The sequence below is a fragment of the Vicia villosa genome, linkage group LG6, assembly GCF_029867415.1.
Source record: "Vicia villosa cultivar HV-30 ecotype Madison, WI linkage group LG6, Vvil1.0, whole genome shotgun sequence".
Classification (NCBI taxonomy): domain Eukaryota; kingdom Viridiplantae; phylum Streptophyta; class Magnoliopsida; order Fabales; family Fabaceae; genus Vicia; species Vicia villosa.
Genome location: NC_081185.1, coordinates 161,241,711 through 161,261,981, shown reverse-complemented (window position 1 = coordinate 161,261,981; position 20,271 = coordinate 161,241,711). Strand labels below are relative to the sequence as shown.

General features: G+C 33.4%; 1 protein-coding gene across 3 annotated transcripts; it reads right to left on the bottom strand.

Moving 5' to 3' along the window:
* Window positions 1-1,942: 1,942 nt before the first annotated feature.
* Window positions 1,943-10,554, bottom strand: LOC131610889 (D-lactate dehydrogenase [cytochrome], mitochondrial). Of its 3 annotated transcripts, none has more exons than XM_058882952.1 (18): window positions 10,249-10,551; window positions 9,481-9,583; window positions 9,098-9,198; window positions 8,110-8,158; window positions 7,573-7,665; window positions 7,271-7,385; window positions 7,082-7,142; window positions 6,757-6,793; window positions 6,620-6,681; window positions 6,343-6,439; window positions 5,410-5,484; window positions 5,226-5,334; window positions 4,198-4,307; window positions 3,892-3,954; window positions 3,444-3,523; window positions 3,209-3,339; window positions 3,034-3,077; window positions 1,943-2,509 (listed from the first exon to the last, which is right to left on the bottom strand). In XM_058882952.1, the coding sequence occupies exons 1-18, from the start codon at window positions 10,515-10,517 to the stop codon at window positions 2,390-2,392; spliced, it is 1,719 nt and encodes a 572-aa protein (XP_058738935.1). In that variant the 5' UTR covers window positions 10,518-10,551; the 3' UTR covers window positions 1,943-2,389. The 3 variants fall into 3 exon arrangements, 2 of the variants coding, with proteins under 2 accessions (XP_058738935.1, XP_058738936.1); XM_058882953.1 differs by having other exon boundaries at window positions 9,481-9,580; XR_009286678.1 differs by lacking the exon at window positions 1,943-2,509 and having other exon boundaries at window positions 3,209-3,334; window positions 10,249-10,554.
* Between the last annotated feature and the right edge of the window lie 9,717 nt (window positions 10,555-20,271).

The window sequence follows — 20,271 nt, the reverse complement described above, 5'->3', positions numbered from 1 at the left end:
AAAAGTAAAAGGAGCACGTGTTGGTTTTCGAATGGTAAAGGTACAAAAAATTACTACCACACAAGATCATCCATTAATATTGTTAAAATGTAATAATATATAGTTATTGGTGGGACCTATATTTAAATTCTTTTGAGATGTTGTGTTAGAAAAATTAAATGTCTAGGAATGTCTAACATTAAAAATTATAATTGGATGTGTATACTATATCAAAAGAATACTTAAGAAGCCAATAGAGGGAGATTCATCGTGCATGCTTTAGCAACAAGAAATTTCATATAAAAATAATAATAAAAGGACCCCCAAAAGTCCGCTGCTGTGACACTGAATGTGATCTCTTGTTGATAAAAGGATTGTAATTTTATATAATTAGTGCATCTGAGTAAGAGCACAATATCTGACAAACATTTTGTTTAGAAAGTTTGTGAATGCGACATGAGCCAAACCTCAATTGGGCTCTATTAAATAGGAATGTGGTAACTTGAACATTTATAAGTGAGAGAACTCACTCACCTATTACCTTAAGGTTTTAGGTAGACAAGTGGTGTGTCTTCCACAAAGGTCTTTTACTCAAAAATAAGAATGTTTCTCGCTCGACTCTCCAGTGTATGTGGAAGAACTTGGGCATTTATAAGTGAGAGAACTCACTCACATATTACCTTAAGGTTTTATGTAGACAAGTGGCGTGTCTCCCACAAAGGTGTGTACTCAAAAGAAAGTCTCATAAAAGTAAGAATGCTCCTCGCTCGATTCTCCCACGATTGTTGCGCTAACATCTCTAAACTAAATTTTGATGAAAAATAGAATTTAGTGCATCAGGAGATATATCTTAATAAATATTGACATTTTTTATATTTCGCCATGAGCCTAGGAGAAGGTATAAGGGTGAAATGAAAAATTCTCTATTTAATAGTGAGGAATGCTCTTTCTACTTCATGAAATGTGCCTCGCACCTCTGAAAACCCGAAAAAAAAAATTCATGTGTTCAGAGATGCATCATCGGACGCACCTAAAATCACAACAATCTTCATAATTTCTGGTAGTCACTCTCATTTTGAACAAATTTGATTTGGAGATAAATTTTCGTATATTATTTGAGGTATATCTGGAGATACTTCTCTGAAATACTCTCTGAAATCTTTTAAAAGTATTGAAAACTTGTTTATTTAAAGGATATTTCGAGTATAGTATCCAAAGAGTAAGGATTCTTCTATCACCGCCTAGATGTAGTGAAAAATATGCATTGGTTTCCACATTTTTTGTAAACGGGTGTGGATAAAAATTTAGTTCACGAGTAAAATTAATTTTAGATCATGGAATATAGACACACTTACTTAAAATTTATGAAAATAGTAGACAATATGATTAGAATATGATTAAAAGAGAGTCAATTTCATGTGCCTAAAAAAAACACTAAGTGACCATATGAAAAAGCAAAAGAATTAAAAAACCCAGAATTAAAGCGAAAAAATTGAGTCGTGGTCAAGAAAAAAATACTAGTTATGAAGGTTTGTTTCTGTTAATCAAGCCGAGTTTTTTCTTTTGTCAAAGCAAGGATTTTATTGTTAGGTGTTAACATAGGATAATTTGAGATTTATAGAAGAAAAAACTTAAAGTTGTTGGATGCATTAATTTTGTGGTGACATTAACATCACTCACTAAACATATCTTTGAGATAACTATGAACTTGTGTCACTGATGCAATGATAACCTCTAACAGTCCATCTTAATCTTACTAAACACCTGCGTTCCAAATGAGAGAAACACGACCATTCATAAGATTAGTCTCAACCAATTTGCGATTCTAAATGGTCTACTTAGCACCATCATTCGTGTAGGCTGGAGCATATCCAAATCTGTCCAATTGTGTAAATGCAAACAGTATGACTCCAAATAAAATAACATGCATTTGTGTCGTATCCGTCATGAGCAAGCAGGAGTTTTTGCATTTTGAAAATTCCACATGCCAAATACTAATATGTAGTTGATCTTATGAGTTTGATAAATAATTAAACAGCATAAAACTTGTGTACAGAACCACGCTGTTTTATTTTGTCTCCCAATCATATTCAAAGTATATGACAAATTATTACAGTACAAGACTAAAAATTAAAAATGTTTTCTTTTTTGTTGACTTACCCTAAGGAGAGTATTATTTAAAAGGTAAATGGAAAATACAATTAAAGGATTATTGCATTGCATCTTCTCATAGACTTTATTTGACACAGGATAGGCAAAAAAAACTGTGAAATGACAAAGGTTGCACCATGCCCTTCTTTAGTCAAAAAACTGATTCAATACATCACCTGATGTTAGAAACTGCAAGACTTTAATTTGTAAATTTGAGGAGATTGTATTGCACAGTTGCCGATTGTAGTGATGAACACTTTTAGAAACAAACATGAGGAGGGATGAGCTTTCCTGGATTCATGATATTGTTAGGATCTAAGACTGATTTTATTTTTTTCATCGTCCTCAATGCTTCCACTCCGAGTTCTTCTTCAAGATACTGGAAAAAATATCCCAGGGATGAGGATTTTATTATTTGAAATAAACTCATAACTCTGACGACATACTCCATATGGAAATAAAAAATCATCAAAAAGAATCATCAAGCATCAAAACATAACAGTCTTTTGCCAATCATGGCATGAAAACTATGATTCATAATAGCAGCCAATTATGAAACAAAGAATTGGTTTGTTTCTTGTTTAAATCAGTTCATACAAAGCATTCTGTTGCCAGTTGCCACTGTGTAGCCAGATTACTGCAAAGGCTTATTTCTATGGTCCCATGCAAAAAAGCATTGGCCTGATACCTTTTTTTGTTTTAAATTGTCATTTAGTGAAATGTAAAAACTTTTTCCATTAAAAACAAATATTCTTATAAAATAGAATTTAAAATTTTAAGTGTTTTTTCTGCACAAAACCATAGAATTTGCTATTTTTAAAGCAAATATAGATCATACTATATCCATAGTTTCTATGATTTGATTAATCATGTAAAGTTGGAAAGCGATAACTAGTTCAGTACCTTCATTTTTCCAGTGCCTACACCATGTTCACCGGTACAAGTTCCTGTTAAGAAGAAAATAAACCAAATTCCAAAGCTGTAATTGCTTTATTTTAAGAAGAAAAACAAAGAATGCTATAGGCAGCTGAAATTTTACATCAAAAGGCAAAATTTGCCAACAAATTATTCTCAATACCTTCCAATGACAAGGCAGCATGAACCATAAAATGATTGAGTCTCTCTGCTTCCTGTCGCTGCTCTTCTTTTGTGGGATCAAATAAAATTACTGTGTGGAAATTACCATCACCAGCATGAGCAATCACTGTGCTGTCAAGAAACAACAATAGCAACATGCATTAGTAACATAATCTAAATAATACAACTGAATCCAATTTCAATATCCATATTCAAATAATCCTGATCAGATATACCAAACCAGTGGCGATGCATCCAGCTCCTTTTTAGACCTTGAAATTATATCAGCTAGATGAGATAAAGGAACACATACATCCTGCAGAAGTAAGAATATCACAAACAAATCCTTAGAAACTAATGCAAAACTCAGTAAATCTGGAATATATTTGAACGGGAATGAAACCAAAAACAATTTATTTTAAAAGGCTTCTATCTCAAGTCTTATACACACAGGTATTCCATTCTTTTGGTCTTGGGGAAGGCTGATGTTTACAGAGGGGAGGCAGTAGTACTACTAATGAAAGAGAGGATGTGTGAAAAATATGTTCAATGAAAGAAATCAAACCATTTTTCTTATTCTATTTTCCAATCTACAATAAGCATATGCCATCTTAAATCCACAGTTATTATTAAATCAAACAGAATACATTTATTATTAAAATATATGTCTTACATCTAACTCACCGAAATCATTGCTTCCGTATTAGGTATCATAGCAAAGCAAGCCCATAGTGCTTCCTTCCTTACCTGTATATGAACAAGATATATTCACATAAAAGTAGAAATAAATAGTAATACTGACTATTCAATAGTAAAATCAATTACACCACATCTATTAAACAAGACAGAATCGAAAGTATGAATAGGGGTGGCAACATGACTTTGAGAGACGCTCATCAAAATCCTAATATTGTAAATTGTGCATGTACTTCACTCTGATGAAGCAAATTATAAACAACCAACAGATGTAAAAGCTTGGGGAAACAGTACCTTCCAAAGTTCTTTTTTGGCTTCAGGTTCTTCTGCAAATACAAAATCTGAGCCATTGTGCTCAAAAACAATTTTTCGAACAATTTGTGTTTGTTCACGTGCATATGCCTCTGAAGAATATACATATAAGATTAACGGTAAGCTAGGTATTACAATTACTTAGCAAAATGTGGTGCATTCATTAAAAAGGACACTACCTTATTTACTATTGACAAGAACACTATATTAATCCTACTTCACTAACACTTTGTATGTCTGGTTTGAGAAGCTTACATCATTAGAACCCAAGAATCTTCTCAGTTAATAGATAACAGACTCACACTGTATCCAATAATGACATAGCCCGACAGAATTGTTATTTCATGTTCTAACCTTTGTTATGTTGGAGACTATATCATCCCACATGTCACGCGGTTTAAATATCTTGGGTCCGTAATACATAATGATGGAGAAATAGAAGGGAATGTAAACCATTGAATTCAAGTTGGGTGGCTGAAATTGAGGAGGGCCTCAAGGGATTTATGTGGCATAAAAGTACCACTCAAGCTGAAGGGAAAATTTTATTTGACAACGGTAAGACTTGCTATATTGTACGGGACAGACTATTGGACAATTAAGAATCAACACGGTAAGTGTAGTAGAGATGAAGATGTTGCGTTGGATGTGTGGTACGAGATAAGATTAGAAATGACAATATTAGAGTGTTGGGCTAGCACCTATATTAGAAAAGATGGTGGAAAATGGATGTATTTGGTTTGAACATGTATAGAGAAGACATGTAGATTTTGTTGTAAGGAGAGTAGATCAGATGGTCTTGGATAGAGCATTATGGCGGAATTCAATCCATGTAGCCGACCCCACTTAGTTGATAAGGCTTGGTTGTTGTTGTAACCTTTGTTATGTTTGCCCTCTTCAAATATTAAGCTCGTGGGCATAAATTTTCTCTAATTTCATGATCCATGAGGAAAAACACATGTGGGAAATAATGATCAATAAAGAAAAATCACATTATATACACCCATGTTCACCTGTTCCTATAAATTCAAACATCAAAGTTGGACTTTCAGGAAAATTCTTCCCATTAGCAATATTGATAGCTTTTATCTGAACTTCGTCCAATAGCTCAACCCTTGACACCTAATCACCATAAACAGAAAAGTCATGATTGAATCAAGAATGATGTAATATAAAAAATTAAAGTCAGAATCCTACCTGTATTCCAGACATCATAGTGGCAATAGCAACATCTGCTGCATCCTTCACAGAAGGGAAATTGCACATTGCAACCTGTTCTTTGATTAGTTAGGCAATCTGTATGATTTCAAATAAATCACATTATGCACTTACTGCAATAGCTCAAATGCATTCGGGTAGAATAAAAGAAGCAACAAGTTATCCATGGACACTCTCCGGTCTCAATGATAAGCAAAACTAACTAACTAACTACACACATATTAAGAATAGTGGTTATCGTTGTACAATTTTCTTGATGTAATCTAAAAAATAATCTCATTTCCTAAACTACCATTTCTTTTCATTTAATTTTGTATGGGAACTTGTTTCATTGAAAGGTATTATAATAATAGCATTAAATAAGATAAAATTAGTTAGGTTTTGCTTATATATTTAAGACCACCACATCAGATTTTTTGCTTATGTTTGAGACCGGAGTCCTAGTAGCTCAGAAGCTTTTTTGTATGATGACATAACATGAATCTTGACACAAACAGACTTTAAAATTCTAAATCTCCACTTGATAATTCCAATATTTTATGAAAAGCAACCGACAAGTACTGGAAGATATTAGATAGGAAAATGAAATCTATATAATAATGAATGAATTAAAAAAGTAACATATGAATTTTGCAAGCTGCACCACTTCGGCTTAAAGATTCTTTCCAGGACAGAAACTGGAAAGAAGTGACCTTGCAATCCAAGTTCGGAATTGGGATGATACAGCTTACAATGATTCATGTCAGGGATCAAAATCAACAAAAAGCATTTTAATGAGTTTCAATCAAACTAAGTAGGAAGTGAGCATAACATTTAGATTTCATAAATTGACGATAATAACAAATTTCAGTTTATAAGATCAAACTTAGCGAAAAATATACACCCAAAAGTAAAAAGAGAGAATCAATGTACCACTGAAGACTGAGGAATTTTCTGAAGCCGCAGTGTTACTTCTGTTATGACACCAAGAGTTCCTTCACTCCCAATCATCAAGCGCGTCAGATCATACCTAGAATGTATAATTTAAAGAAAATTAATAAGAGCATTTCATTACATATCTTTTTCACAGGGAATTCAATGAAGTGTTTTGCAATGTAACTTAAAGAAGCTGTGAAGCATCCACTCATGGAAGGTGAGAAAGTTATAAGTGGAGTTGATTAATAGACAAAATGAAAGTAACATAACAAACCCTGCAGCACTCTTTCTAGCTCGAGATGCAGTCTTCACAATATCTCCATTGGCAAGAACTACCTAGTAGTATAACATACTCAGCACTATAAATACATCATCACACCAATGCATTACCAAAACTTGGGATTAACAAACCTTGAGACTGATGACATTATCACGCATAGTTCCATACCTACAGATCAGTAAGGAGAACCATCACGCCTAGTAGGATAAAATAGTTTTATAATTTTTCTTATAACAGGATTTTACAAGATCCAGATGCTTAAGTGATAGATTTAGATCAAACTGATCAAAGTTGAGTTCAGTAATATTAACTAAACTAATAAGCAGTAAGCAAACAAATACTTGACTTTGAAAGGACTGACAATTTAATACCTAGAGATGTTAAACATTTAAACCAGCGAATGACACTGATAGCCAGCAATAGATAAAAATAAACATATAACAGAAAAGTAAGCACCTCACAGCTAACGAGCCAGAACAGCGTGTAGCACACATCCCACCAATACTTGCACCAGGACCTGCTCGTAACAAGTAAATGCTTCAATGTTCAGGGAACAGGCATTTAAAAAAGAAATGCTTTCTTCCAGATTTCCATGTCTCTCATGTTCATCTACAATAAGAAATATTCTTGGGCATATCAACTAACCGGGATCAAGTGGAAAAAATAGACCATAAGGTTCCAAATACTCATTAAGCTCCATCCACCCAATTCCAGGATCAACAACCACATCCATGTCATCAACATGTAATGCTTTCACTTTCTATAGATTCAACCGTAGGCAGTGTAGTGTGTAAGTATAACAGATAAAGTAGTTATTCTTTTAAGTCCAATTTGTGCCTATTTGCACAAGTGTACTGTAGTCTGCATGTTTAAATAAATCTAGACAAATATACTGTTTATATAATGGTACATATGCGGACAACTAGATTATTCTAATATGTACATACTTTCATCAATGCCATGTCAATACAAACCCCTCCATTGGGGGATAAAGTGTGACCCTCGATTGATGTTGCTCCACCGTAAGGTACAATAGGAATCTGTTATAAAATAATTAATTAAAACCAAGTTGAACAGTTTCTCAAGAATACAAACATTGTTAACATTATGCATCCATGAAATTGAAAGAAAACTATGACTTTTTTTAAAGCTGATTGGTGTAAAATATGTAACTTTTCCTCTTTTACATACATGTAAAGCAGATATTAATCATGAAAATGTGTACGCTAAAAACAAGAATAGGTCATAACACTATAATTAGGATAAATTCGATGTTGTTAATCTCAGAGAGCGGCGCGTAGCACCAACCCCCTAAATGATGTTCTTGATTGGTGGATTTTTTGGAAGAAGAGCAATCCAAATAGTTGTTGGTGGGATTTTTCAAAGGCAAGTCTCAAGAAAGGTGAAAAAAAAAGAAGGTAAAATAGTTGGTTTAAACATGTTCATACCATTCACTATTGTTAGATGAGTTGGAAAACTCAAACCTTATGAATGTTGCATAATTTGACAATCTTGGAGACCTCCTCTTCTGATCTGCAAAGGAGACAAGAAGTATAATGCTAGATAAGAATACAAGTGGATGCTTTAACTTCACCACTACAACATAACGGCAATGTTTTAACACTCCTATTGTCCTGTGTCCATTCATGTTCATTCTAGACACTTTTTTTATGAGTGTCTGTTTCATTTGATGTATTTGTTTGTCAAAAAATGTCAGACAATATGTGTGTGTATGAGCATGATTTGGACTTTTGATACTTCAATGCGCATGAAAGAAGTCAACATGTGGGTGAAAAAAACTTAACATAAGGGACCATCAAAAATATGGTTCTGCTGCATTCAAAGAACTGATGGAGTTGAATTAATTTATTGTTCTGTAAGCATACAAATGACCGTGCTATCTAGAAATTTATTTCTACAAAGAAATCAACTACATATACTTCTCCCATTTTAAACACCAGTGGGGTCAAACATGAAAGAAATACAAGTTATGAGTATAAATGAATACCACGGGCTAAAATTGTAAAGACCATAGCATTACTCTACAAGAGTATGTGATATTATCAAAGTGGTGTTCAGAACAATGCTACTGGTTACTAACAAAATAGCTAGATTCTAGACCAAATCACTTTGATGACCATCATAACAATTCCACTAGCATATTCACTTTAGTAGTTGAACTATAACAATTTTCAACTCCAAAAAGGAAACACAAATAACACATTGTCCATATAGCACAATAGAGAGTAAACTAAAAAGTCTTATTTGTAAACTGAAATGGAAAAAGAGAACAACATTTTATTTAAGCATTTCAAAACTTATATAATTTGCAAAATGATTACACTAAATGCAAGTACCAACATGCAATGAAATGGAAACCTACAAGGGTTACACTAATCACGGCCGCATTTCAGAACTATGAGCAGAAAAATGATGAACAAAAATTTAAGCCAAAGATTCAAAGCTTGTTACCTTGGATAAACAATCACATCAGGGATATTGACAGCCTTATGAAAACTGTTTTGTGGTTTTCCATGGAAATATCTCTCATCATAGTCAAGTGATATGTTATCCTGTAGATATCAAATATTATAAAAATCCGGACTGATAAACTCAATGCTGTAGCCTGAGATGCAACACAAAGTCTCATTTAATAGAAAATGAATTCTTAACATCAACAAAAAAGACACAGCAAATTATATAATAACCAAATCTTCTTAACAAGAAATAGCAAGAACAAAAAAGAAATTTTCAAATGCAATTGGTGTACAAATTAGAACCAGCCCAAGCATTTCTACTCTAAATTCTCTTTGGTTACAATTTATGAGATATTTGGAGACGCTAGGATTTTGTACCTGACAGATGATTTTCAACTCCTCGAGAAGCTCTTGTGGAAGCTCTTTCTGTGATCCCTTAACAACATACTGTGTGCTACCTTTGCCCCCAATACTCACACTGCTAACTTCCATTATAAGAAATTTCACATCATTATCAAACCATTACTTCATTTGTTAAAAGATTATACAGCTAAACTTGCAGTTCAAGTTAAACATTAAGATTTGTGTCACAAATAAAGACTGTCAAACAATTAAAAATGATTAAAATCAAACATTTACGATCGAAAGTGTAAAAAAAAACTCTACACTTAATGTGTATGTGAATTAAATTCAAAAAAAAACTTGCAATAATTATGACATTTCTAAGCAACAGCAAGGATTTAAAAAACTGTCTGCGACAGCAAATACGACCTCGACAAATTGTGTTTAATTCACACCACAATGACAGCAATAAGTGTTGCAACACCTGCACCGACCGACAGAAATCGCAAAAGCCTTTAAGTGACCATTATTTAAAACCTTGAGCAACATCTTATTTGATAAGTTGGAATTAGATTAGGCATGATGCAGGTTCATTTTTTCACAAGCTCTCGTAGTTTACGTATCTAAAATTTTAAGGTCTTTTTTCATTCATAACTGATTTTAACTGAGAAGCTTCCAGAACATGAACTGATTTATAGTAAGATTAGCAGCAGTGAAATGTAACGAGTTGAAATTGGGGTAAAATAAAAACGTGAAGAAGATGATTAATATGAGGTCAGTATTACGTAATTGAGAAAGCGGTACCTGGTATCGGAATCAATGGATTCTGAGAAGGAAGGATCGGAATGAGGTTGAAGAGAAAGTGATCCAGCGGAAAGAGCGAGAGCGAGAGGAATTGACCATGTGGTCCAGGGGCTCTTTGTTCTTCTGTGTGAGTTGAAGAGATTGGAGGAGGTGGGTGTAGTTTTGTGAGGAGTGGTGGTGATGCTATGGAGAGTGCGGTGAAAGGAGTGCTTGAATGAAGATGAACGAAAGCGAGATAGCCATAACCACGAGCTGAAGAAATTTGACATTGTGGAAATGATAATTTGAGCAACAAACCAAAGTTCGAGATATTAGAGCAACTAGTAACAAACCCCTCGTACGCACGGGTTCTGGTCTGATACGCGCATTTATTTACATAATATATTTATTTTAAATAGAATATTTAAAATGAAAAAATATTTAGATCAATAATAAATTTTTCGTATATCAAAATATTTAGATCAATAATAATTTTTTTCCCTCTTATATCATTCTTGGATCATAAATATTTGAATCATAAATATCATCTTTCTTATATATAAATATGTAGACAAGAATATATTTTTTCCCCTATTCAAATATTATTTATGTTTAGGTATCATTTACAAAAATATTTGGATAAATTGTAAATTTTTGTATATAAAAATATTTAGATCAATAATAGATTTTTTTGTCATATACCATTTTTGAATAAATTTTTTATGGATCTAAATACCATTTTTCGTATATTAAAATATTTCGATCAATAATAATTTTTTTCCATATACAAATATTATTTTTGTTTAGGTATCATTTATAAAATATTTGAATGAATAGTAAATTTATGTATAAAAAAATATTTAGATCAATAATAGATTTTTTCCCGTATTTCATTTTTGAATAAATTTTTTTTGGATCATAAATTCCATTTTTCGTATATAAAAATATTTAGATCAATAATATATTTTTCCCGTATTTAAATATTATTTATGTTCAGTATCATTTACAAAAATATCTGAATCAATAGTAAATTTTTTTATATAAAAATATTTAAATCAATAATAGACTTTTTCCCGTATACCATTTTTGAATTAAATTTTTTGGATCATAAGTAATATTTTTCATATAGAAAAATATTTAGATCAATAAATTTTTTTTTCCCGTAGACAAATATTATTTATGTTTAGGTATCGTTTACTAAAATATCTGAATCAATAGTAAATTTTTGTATATAAAAATATTTAGATCATTAATAGATTTTTTCCCGTATACCATTTTTGAATTAAATTTTTTTGGATCATAAATACTATTTTTCATATAGAAAAATATTTAGGTCAATTATAGATTTTTTCCCGTATACAATATTATTTATGTTTAGGTATCGTTTATAAATATATCTGGATCAATAGTAAATTTTTGTATATAAAAATATTTAGATCATTAATAGATTTTTTTCCCGTATACCATTTTTGAATTAAATTTTTTTGGATCATAAATACTATTTTTCATATAGAAAAATATTTAGGTCAATTATAGATTTTTTCCCGTATACAATATTATTTATGTTTAGGTATCGTTTATAAATGTATCTGGATCAATAGTAAATGTTCGTATATAAAAATATTTAGATCAATAATAAATTTTTACCACATATCATTTTTAAATTAAACTTTTTGGGATCATAAACACCATTTTTCATATAGAAAAATATTTAGATCAATTATAGATTTTTCCCGTATACAAATATTATTTATGTTTAGGTAATGTTTACAAAAATATCTATATCAATAGTAAATTTCGTATATAAAAATATTTAGATCAATAATAGATTTTTTTTCCCGTATACCATTTTTGAATAAAATTTTTTGGATCATAAATATCATTTTCCGTATATAGAAATATTTAGATCAATAATAAATTTTTTCCGTATACAAATATTATTTTTGTTTAGATATCATTTATAAAAATATTGAGTGAATAGTAAATTTTCGGATAAAAAATATTTAGATCAATAATAGATTTTTTCCTGTATACCATTTTTGAATAAATTTTTTTTTAATCATAAATAATATTTTTCTTATATAAAAATATTTAGATCAATAATAGATTTTTCTGATACAAATATTATTTATGTTTAGGTATCATTTAAAAAATATCTGAATTAATAGTAAATTTTTGTATACAAAAATGTTTAGATCAATAATAATTTTTTCCATTATATTATTTTTTATTAAAATTTTGTGGATCATAAATACCATTTTTTTTAAAAAGTAAATGGAGTATAGAGAGATTGGGGTAGAAAACTAAAAAGGTGAAGAGAGATAAAGAATGGTGAAAATAAGTTATAATATAGTTGAATAAAATATTAAGATATAATGGACAATTGTGTGGATAGACAAAAAAAACCAACCATTTTAATAGGTGTGCAAAAAGTAAGAATGGGTAATTCTGTAAAAACCAGAACCACTTATTTTCTTATATTATAGATTTAATAGGTGTGCAAAAAGTAAGAATGGGTAATTCTGTAAAAACCAGAACCACTTATTTTCTTATATTATAGATGACCGCTTTAGTGAGAAGTGTTTTGTTTTTTTTTCTTTCCAAGATGGCTTTAACATTAGATTAATAGATTAATTGTTTAATAGATTAATTTTTATAGTAATGTAAATTTGACATCAAATGACAATTGAAGATAGAATAAATATTTAATTTATAGAGAATCTCAATTTACCCATTGAATCTCTTAGCCGGCGAAAAATTAATTTTTTCTGTAGTGCATCTATGAAAGCATTATTAAGTTCATGAAATCTTTCATAGCTACTTCTACGGATAGGTTTTGAAAAATAGAGTGTTTCGTAGATGTACCTACGAAACATTCTGGTATATTTTCAAATCAACTACATTTCACTCATAAACTTCAATTTTTTTAACAAAAATGGAACATCAAATTATAGTAAATTAAAGTAATTGGAAAACCTTAATTGCATTACTTTGATTTACTATAATTTAATGTTCTATTTTTGTTTTAAAAATGGGATTTTCCCAAATAATTTGGAATTTTCCCAAGTTTCAATATGTTTTAACGCTTCCGTAGGTGCACTTATGGAAAAAAACCAATTTTTTTTTAAAAAAATGTCCTTCCGGAGGTACACATCTACGAAAGCATATGGGCAATTTTGGCAACTCGCATGGTGGGGAAGAGATCCAAGGGGTGGGGTTAGAGATTCTCTTAATTTAGGGTTAAGGAACTTTTTGGTCCCTCTAAATATTCTAAATTTCGTTTTTAGTCCCTCTAAAATTTTACTTCAAGAAATCATCCCTTCAAAATTTTCCGTCTGAAGATTTGATCCCTAAGTCAAATGCCACTTATGGCTGCTTATGTGGCAGCGCACATGAAATAAATCATTTATTCATTAACGTTCCTTGAATGACAGTGTGGCACAAATAGGTCCAATTTAAGGATGAATCCTAATTTTTCATTTGCCCTAATTTCATTCCTCATGTTCATCTTCTTCTTCCTCTCCTCTCTACCGGAATCGTGAAACCAATCTTCCTATTTTCTTTTCCCACTTGCTCGTCTTCGTCATCCTTTTGCTCTCATTCTTCTTCTTCTCTCGAACATCATGTCAACTGCTTCGGTAAAATCTCGAGTTGGGAAGTTTTGTGGGTGTCAAGTTTGTATGGTGTCATATCACTGCAAGAATGGACCAAACAAAGGTAGGTTGTTTTGGAGATGTCCTTATTGGAGGAATGCAGATACGTGTAATCTCTTCATCTGGGATGAAAATTTTGCATAAAAATCAGGAACTGAAGTTGCAAATACGACTAACACGGATTCGGAAGTCATGGCATTTGTGGGATATATGAAGTCCTTGTATGAAGAATCAAGGAAGAAGAGCAAGAACTTGAAGACGAAAGTTGAAAACAGAGAAATTTCATGGAAGATTGAAGATGTTGTGTCTTGTTGGGTCCTTTATGATCAATGTGTATTCTGTTATGAAATGCAGTTGCTGAACTAAGGGTGATGTATTGGATTTTGTAATGTAGTTTTTTAAGGTGTTAGTGTTGTAATGTTGTTCATAGAACTTGATTTTTAATGAAGAGAGGTTGTTGAACTATGTCTATTTTACTTGCCTAATTTACTTGTTTGTTTTCATTAAGGTTCAAAATGAGCAATAGTTACTTGTAACATGATTGTAATTGTCAATACGATAAGGTTAATTTACTTGATTAATGCTAATTTACTTGTAACATTAAGGCTAATTTACTTGATTGATGAACAAAAGTTACTTGTAGCATGACTGTAATTGGCAATAGGATAAGGATAACATTACATAAGTTGCAAAGTACAAAATGAGGAGCTCCATAACATAAGTTGAAAAGTACAAAAAGTGGAGCTCTTTACATAACTTGCAAAGTACAAAAAGTGGATCTCTAATACATTAGGTTCATATTACATAATAAAAAACTTGGTTCATAATACATAAGTTTCAACCAAAACACATAATGTTCATAAGTTCCAAAACAAAGTAGTTATAGGTCTTCATTGAGTCATGTTCTTTTGGATGTCATTCCACTTGTTATTCCCCCTAGCACTGCCAACATTTATTCTTCTTCAGGAATTACAAGTGGATCCTTTGGATCCCTTCTAGGTCCCATTATATTCTTTGTCCTCAAAGTATTAAGTCTGTCACTTTTTCTTGTAGGAGATGCAACAATCTTGGACTTTTTCCTTGGTGATATCATTATTTTCACCTGTCATAACAGAAGAGATTAGCAATGTAAATACACTTGGCTTGTTGTGCATATGATATAATTATGTACACACTTATATGATCAATCACAGTTGGGTTGCTGGCTTCAGCTGACACAGTTTTGGCAGTAGGATTTGGTGCCTTAGGTCTTGAACCATTGAAGGTTTTTACAGAAGGTTTTGGTGCCTTAGGACATCAACTTATAAAAGTTTTGGGACCAAACCAATTTGATTTCACAGTACTTGTATCAACACTCAGTGGTTGAACATATAGTATGTCATCATCATTCAACAATGCTTCAAGTTCATCAAGATATATACCACAGTACATTCTCATGGCCTAAGCAGAACTACCAAAAGATTATGTATTTGTTACCTCAGGTGAAACATTTGCTTCAGGTTGTGCATTGGTCACTTCAGGTGATGCATTGCTTGCAGTAATATTAACTAGTGCGGTTCCATCAGCAGGTGCAGTCCCTTCAACTGGTGTAGTCCCTTCAACTGATGCAGTTCTATCAACGGGTGCAGTCCCTTCATCTGGTGCAGTTCCATCAACTGGTACAGTCCCTTGAACTGGTGCAGTCCCTTCAACTGATGCAGTTCTATCAACAGGTGCAGTCCCTTCATCCGGTGCAGTTCCATCAACTGGTGCAGAAGTCTTAGATTTCTTATTTGCGCCTCCTTTTTCTACTTGTTCCCTTTGGCCTACCCTGCAACCATAAAGTCTATTGACAGTTTGACTTACTAACCCTTTTTTTATCTTGTCTCCACAATTTGAGTTTGACTACCTTGGGCGGCCGCAACATCTCTTGGTAGTTCACCTTCAACAACTACTAGTTGTTTGTTTTGCTTACAGGTACTTGTGTTCTGCCCATATTCAAAGCAAGTCTTGCACCTATGACTTGTGTTTTTCCTTTGCCACCTGTTTTGGGAAGCCTCATCTAGATCTATTCTTTTGAGTTTCTTGGGTCTACCTGGACCTCCCTTGAATTTAGGTGGTAATATGTCAGGGTCAGTAGTCCTTGGCCATTTGTTTTGGCCATTAAGGAGAGTTATAAATTCATTATAGCATGATATATAAGTATTCCTATGATAACATTTGTGGACATACTTAATGGGATCATCAACTTTTCAATGTATGGCTGCAACAACATGTCTACAGGGGATGCCAACCAAGTCCCAAAAATTACAAGACAAGTCTGTTTTGCCAAGTCTACAACCAAACTATCTGTGAACATAACATGATATTGGAGAGCAAAAGAAGAATGACAACTGAAGGATGAGGAAGACGAGCAAGTGGGAAAAGAAAATGGGAAGATTGGTTTCACGATTTTAGTAGGGAGGAGAGGAAGAAGAAGATGAACATGAGGAATGAAATTAGGGAAAATGAAAAATTGGGATTCGTTTTTAAATTGGACCTATTTGTGCCACATTGTCATTCAAGGAAGTTTAATGAATAAATCATTTATTCCACGTGCGCTGCCACATAAGCAGCCGTTAGTGGCATTTGACGTTAGGGATCAACTCTTCAGACGGAAAATTTTGAACAAAAGGCATTTATTGACTTGGTCTGTAAGTTTCTAATAGAAACATCCCCAATTATTAATAAGATTAGGGTTATAATAGGATAGTAAGTGTGTTAACCATTTCACTGCTGATTTTAATGGTTTTTGTAGGTAATTTAACTCAGGAGGAAATATGGTCACTCAAGCATAAGGAAGAACATAGCTTAGTTCTCCAGGCAAGCCTCCAGCGAGACCCAGGGGACACCTCACCCAGTGAGCCAGTACCGGGGACCAAGTGGGGAGAAATAAAAAAATTAGAATGAAAATTTATCATTCTCGCTAGGCAAAATCAATTGTGGTTACAGCGAGGAGACTCGTCAGGCGATCCATTTGCTTTCTAATTGAGCCAAAGTGGTTTAAGAGGTTGGCGTGGCAGAAACTTTACATTGAAGAAACATTGCTCACCTGACGAGGCTACTACTCGCCAGGCGAGATCAATAGGACAAAAACACTATAAAAGGGCATCACTCATAACTAGAAGGGGATCCCACTTGATTTCAAACAGTACCATAGAAAGTAACACAACAATAGGAAAGGGGTGGATCTTATAGAAATGAAGCTGGATACGCATTAATCGTCGGAAAATCACAGTTAATGCTTATTCATCTTTATTCTTCCCACTTGTACTAAGCTACCATGAGTAGCTAAATCTCTTTCTTATTGGGATTGGATGTAGTTCACTATAACAGTATGTATATTTATTGATCATGGCGTTATATATAATCTATTAATAAATTAATATTGATGTTATATTTGTTTTATTGTTTAACTTTATAGATTGGAATTGATATTGAGAAATACAATTTGAATCTTGATTTAAGATAAACATATGTTAGATTCTAAACTCTAGACATAAATTTAAGTTTTACATTCGTAGCAAAGTATCGATTGTTATTGTTACCTTACTATTTAATAGGATGAGAAATTGTTGATTAAACAATACAGTTGAACTCTCATCTGTAGTTTAGAAATAAACATTGTTTGTGAGTGATACGTGATGATATTGATTATTATCTAGGTTTTGTATAACTGGTCAGTAAACTATGTACGTATTTGGTGGATGAAACCCAATTCTAACAAGTTCTTATATCTATGAAACTTTATTTACCAATTATCGTTTTTACATTAGGTTACTTTTACAATCAAAACACTTTACCACTTCTGCTTAAAATTATATTAACTATTGAACGACATTAATATCACCCTAGTCCCTATGGATACGATAAACAAAATACTTACTTTTGATACAAAACATCAACATGTCCCCTTATTTGGGTACTCATATAAATATATCACTACACAGTCCCTCAAGCACGAGGACTTGTAAAGGACGAAGTGTTTTTAAGCCTCTTCCCCCCCCCCCCATTCATTCGCACTTTGCAGCGAGGGGTGTGACCTTTAATTAAAGGTGAGTTCTTCAGCTGAAGGTGGTTCCTTTAATTGGAGGTGAGTTCCTCATTTAAGAGTGAGTCTCTTAGTTAAGTGTGAGTCTTTCAGCTAAATGTGGATCCTTTAATTAGAGGCGAGTCCCTCAGTTGAAGGTGAGTCGTCACCTCTCTACCAAATGTCCCTAAGTAGCATGGAATCTTTGCAAGGGGTGTCAAACATCATTTGAATGACCCTGGAGACGTCAAAAAGTCAATCAACTATGAAAGCTTAAATGCTTATGGGAGAAAGAGCTTGGGTGGCATTTAATGCAACTCATGATAATTTTCTTTGGAAGACCAATATAACCCCTTTTCTTACATGTGTCCTCGGTGTATGAAAACTTTTTCCCTTTTTGCAAGAGTTTCTCCATTGAGTGGGTATGCTGGTTGTACTATTAGACTTATATAAAAGACTCTGATATTTTCCTAGGGAAATCGTTTCTCTTTCCTACTTATTTGAAGCCTTCATTATGTTCCCTTGGGAAAAATATACAGGCTTGAAAAAGTTTTAGAGAGAATTATGAAATGATGAAACATCTCGTGTTGGTGACCCCGTGAGTTAGAGGTGGGAGGAAGATCCTTCAGGACCGTCTGGGAGCCACCTGACATTAGATGAGAGCGGAAAGTTGGGTGACAAACTTGTTCCTTTGTCTAGAGCTCTTGGATCCTCACTGTGGACTAATGCTTCCTTTAACGCTCAGGAGTTCTCTCAGCGCCATCTCTTCTCTCAGAAAACTTTTCTAGCCGACTAACAGTCACTTCTCAACAAGAATTTCACATGCACCTCCTAGAGGTGCAAATGTTGTGATGTCTCTGGTAGAGAAATTTGACCAAGAGAAACATTTCTAGATGATCCGAAAGTTACAATCCAAGACGAACCTCGTCATAGGAAGCGTTCAAGAACGTTAGAAAATGATAGAGGTGATGAAAAAGAAATGGGATGATTTAAGGACCCATGTCAAAGAAACAACCACCAAGGCCCTAGATCGTGTTAAGGAGGCAAAGAGCATAGAGAAGTCATTTGAGGAAGCTCTTAACTTGTAAGAGGCCTGAAGGATAAGGCGTATTTTCTCAACGATGAGGTTGTGGCCGTCTCCGACCAGTATTTTGAGAGAGTGGGAGAACATGTGGCCTTTTTATACCCGATCATACACTTGAGTTGACGGACCTATTTCTAATGGTTCGAGATGGCCGACTAGTTGATAACGGGTGAACCCCTGTATTTTGATCCATTTTTATAATATACCATCTCTAGTATTATCTCATTTTATTTTCTGCTTTTTAATGATATTCCTGTTTGTATAATTTCTTTTTTGCTATCCATCATCGACTCCTACTTAGGTAGAAATGGTTTGTGGGGCGAGGACCCCCAAGCCTTTGACTACCCCAAGGGAGGAATTAATGGCTCTTCTATGGGGGGTTTTATGTATTCATTGCCCTAGTGAGAGATTAAGACCCCTTGTGGAATCTAACAATCTTGATCAACTCAAAGGCGGAAAGGATCCCTCTTGAGGATCTAGCGTTTTGATCGTCTCAATGGCAGAAAACATATCTCTTGATAATCCAGTGTATTGATCGCCTCAATAGAGGAAATGATCCCTCTTGAGGATCTAACATATTGATTTCCTCACGAGGGACAGTGATACCTCTTATTGATCTACCATATTGTTCGCCTCAAAGGCGGCAAGAATCTCTCTTAAAGGTTCAGCATATTGATTTCCTCATGGGCGTCAAGGATCCCTCTTGAAGATCTAGTATATTAATTGCATTAATAGAGACAATGACCCCTCTTGAGGATCCAACATATTGATTGTCTCTCGAACGACAAGGATCTCTCTTTCCTCGAAGATCCACTATATTGATTGCCTCTCAGGCGACGAGAATCCCTCTCCAGGATCCAACATATTGATTGTCTCATGGGAAGCAAGGATCCCTCTTAAGAACCTAACACATTGATCGCCCCAAGGGCAATAAAAATCCCTCTTGAGGATCCAACATATCGATTGCCTCAATGGCGGAAAAAATCTCTCTTGAGGGTCCAGCGTATTCATTATCTCACGAGCTGTAAGGACCCCTTTTAAGGATCCAATGTATTGATTGTCTCATGGGCGACAAGGATTCCTCTCGAAGATCCAACGTATTGATTGTCTCATGGACGACAAGAATCCCTCTCAAAGATCTAATGTATTGATCGCCTTAAGGACAACAAGAATCCCTTTCAAAGATCCAGCGTATTAATCGCCTCAAGGACGACAAGTATCCCTCCTGAGAATCCATTGTGTTAATACCTTTGAGATAT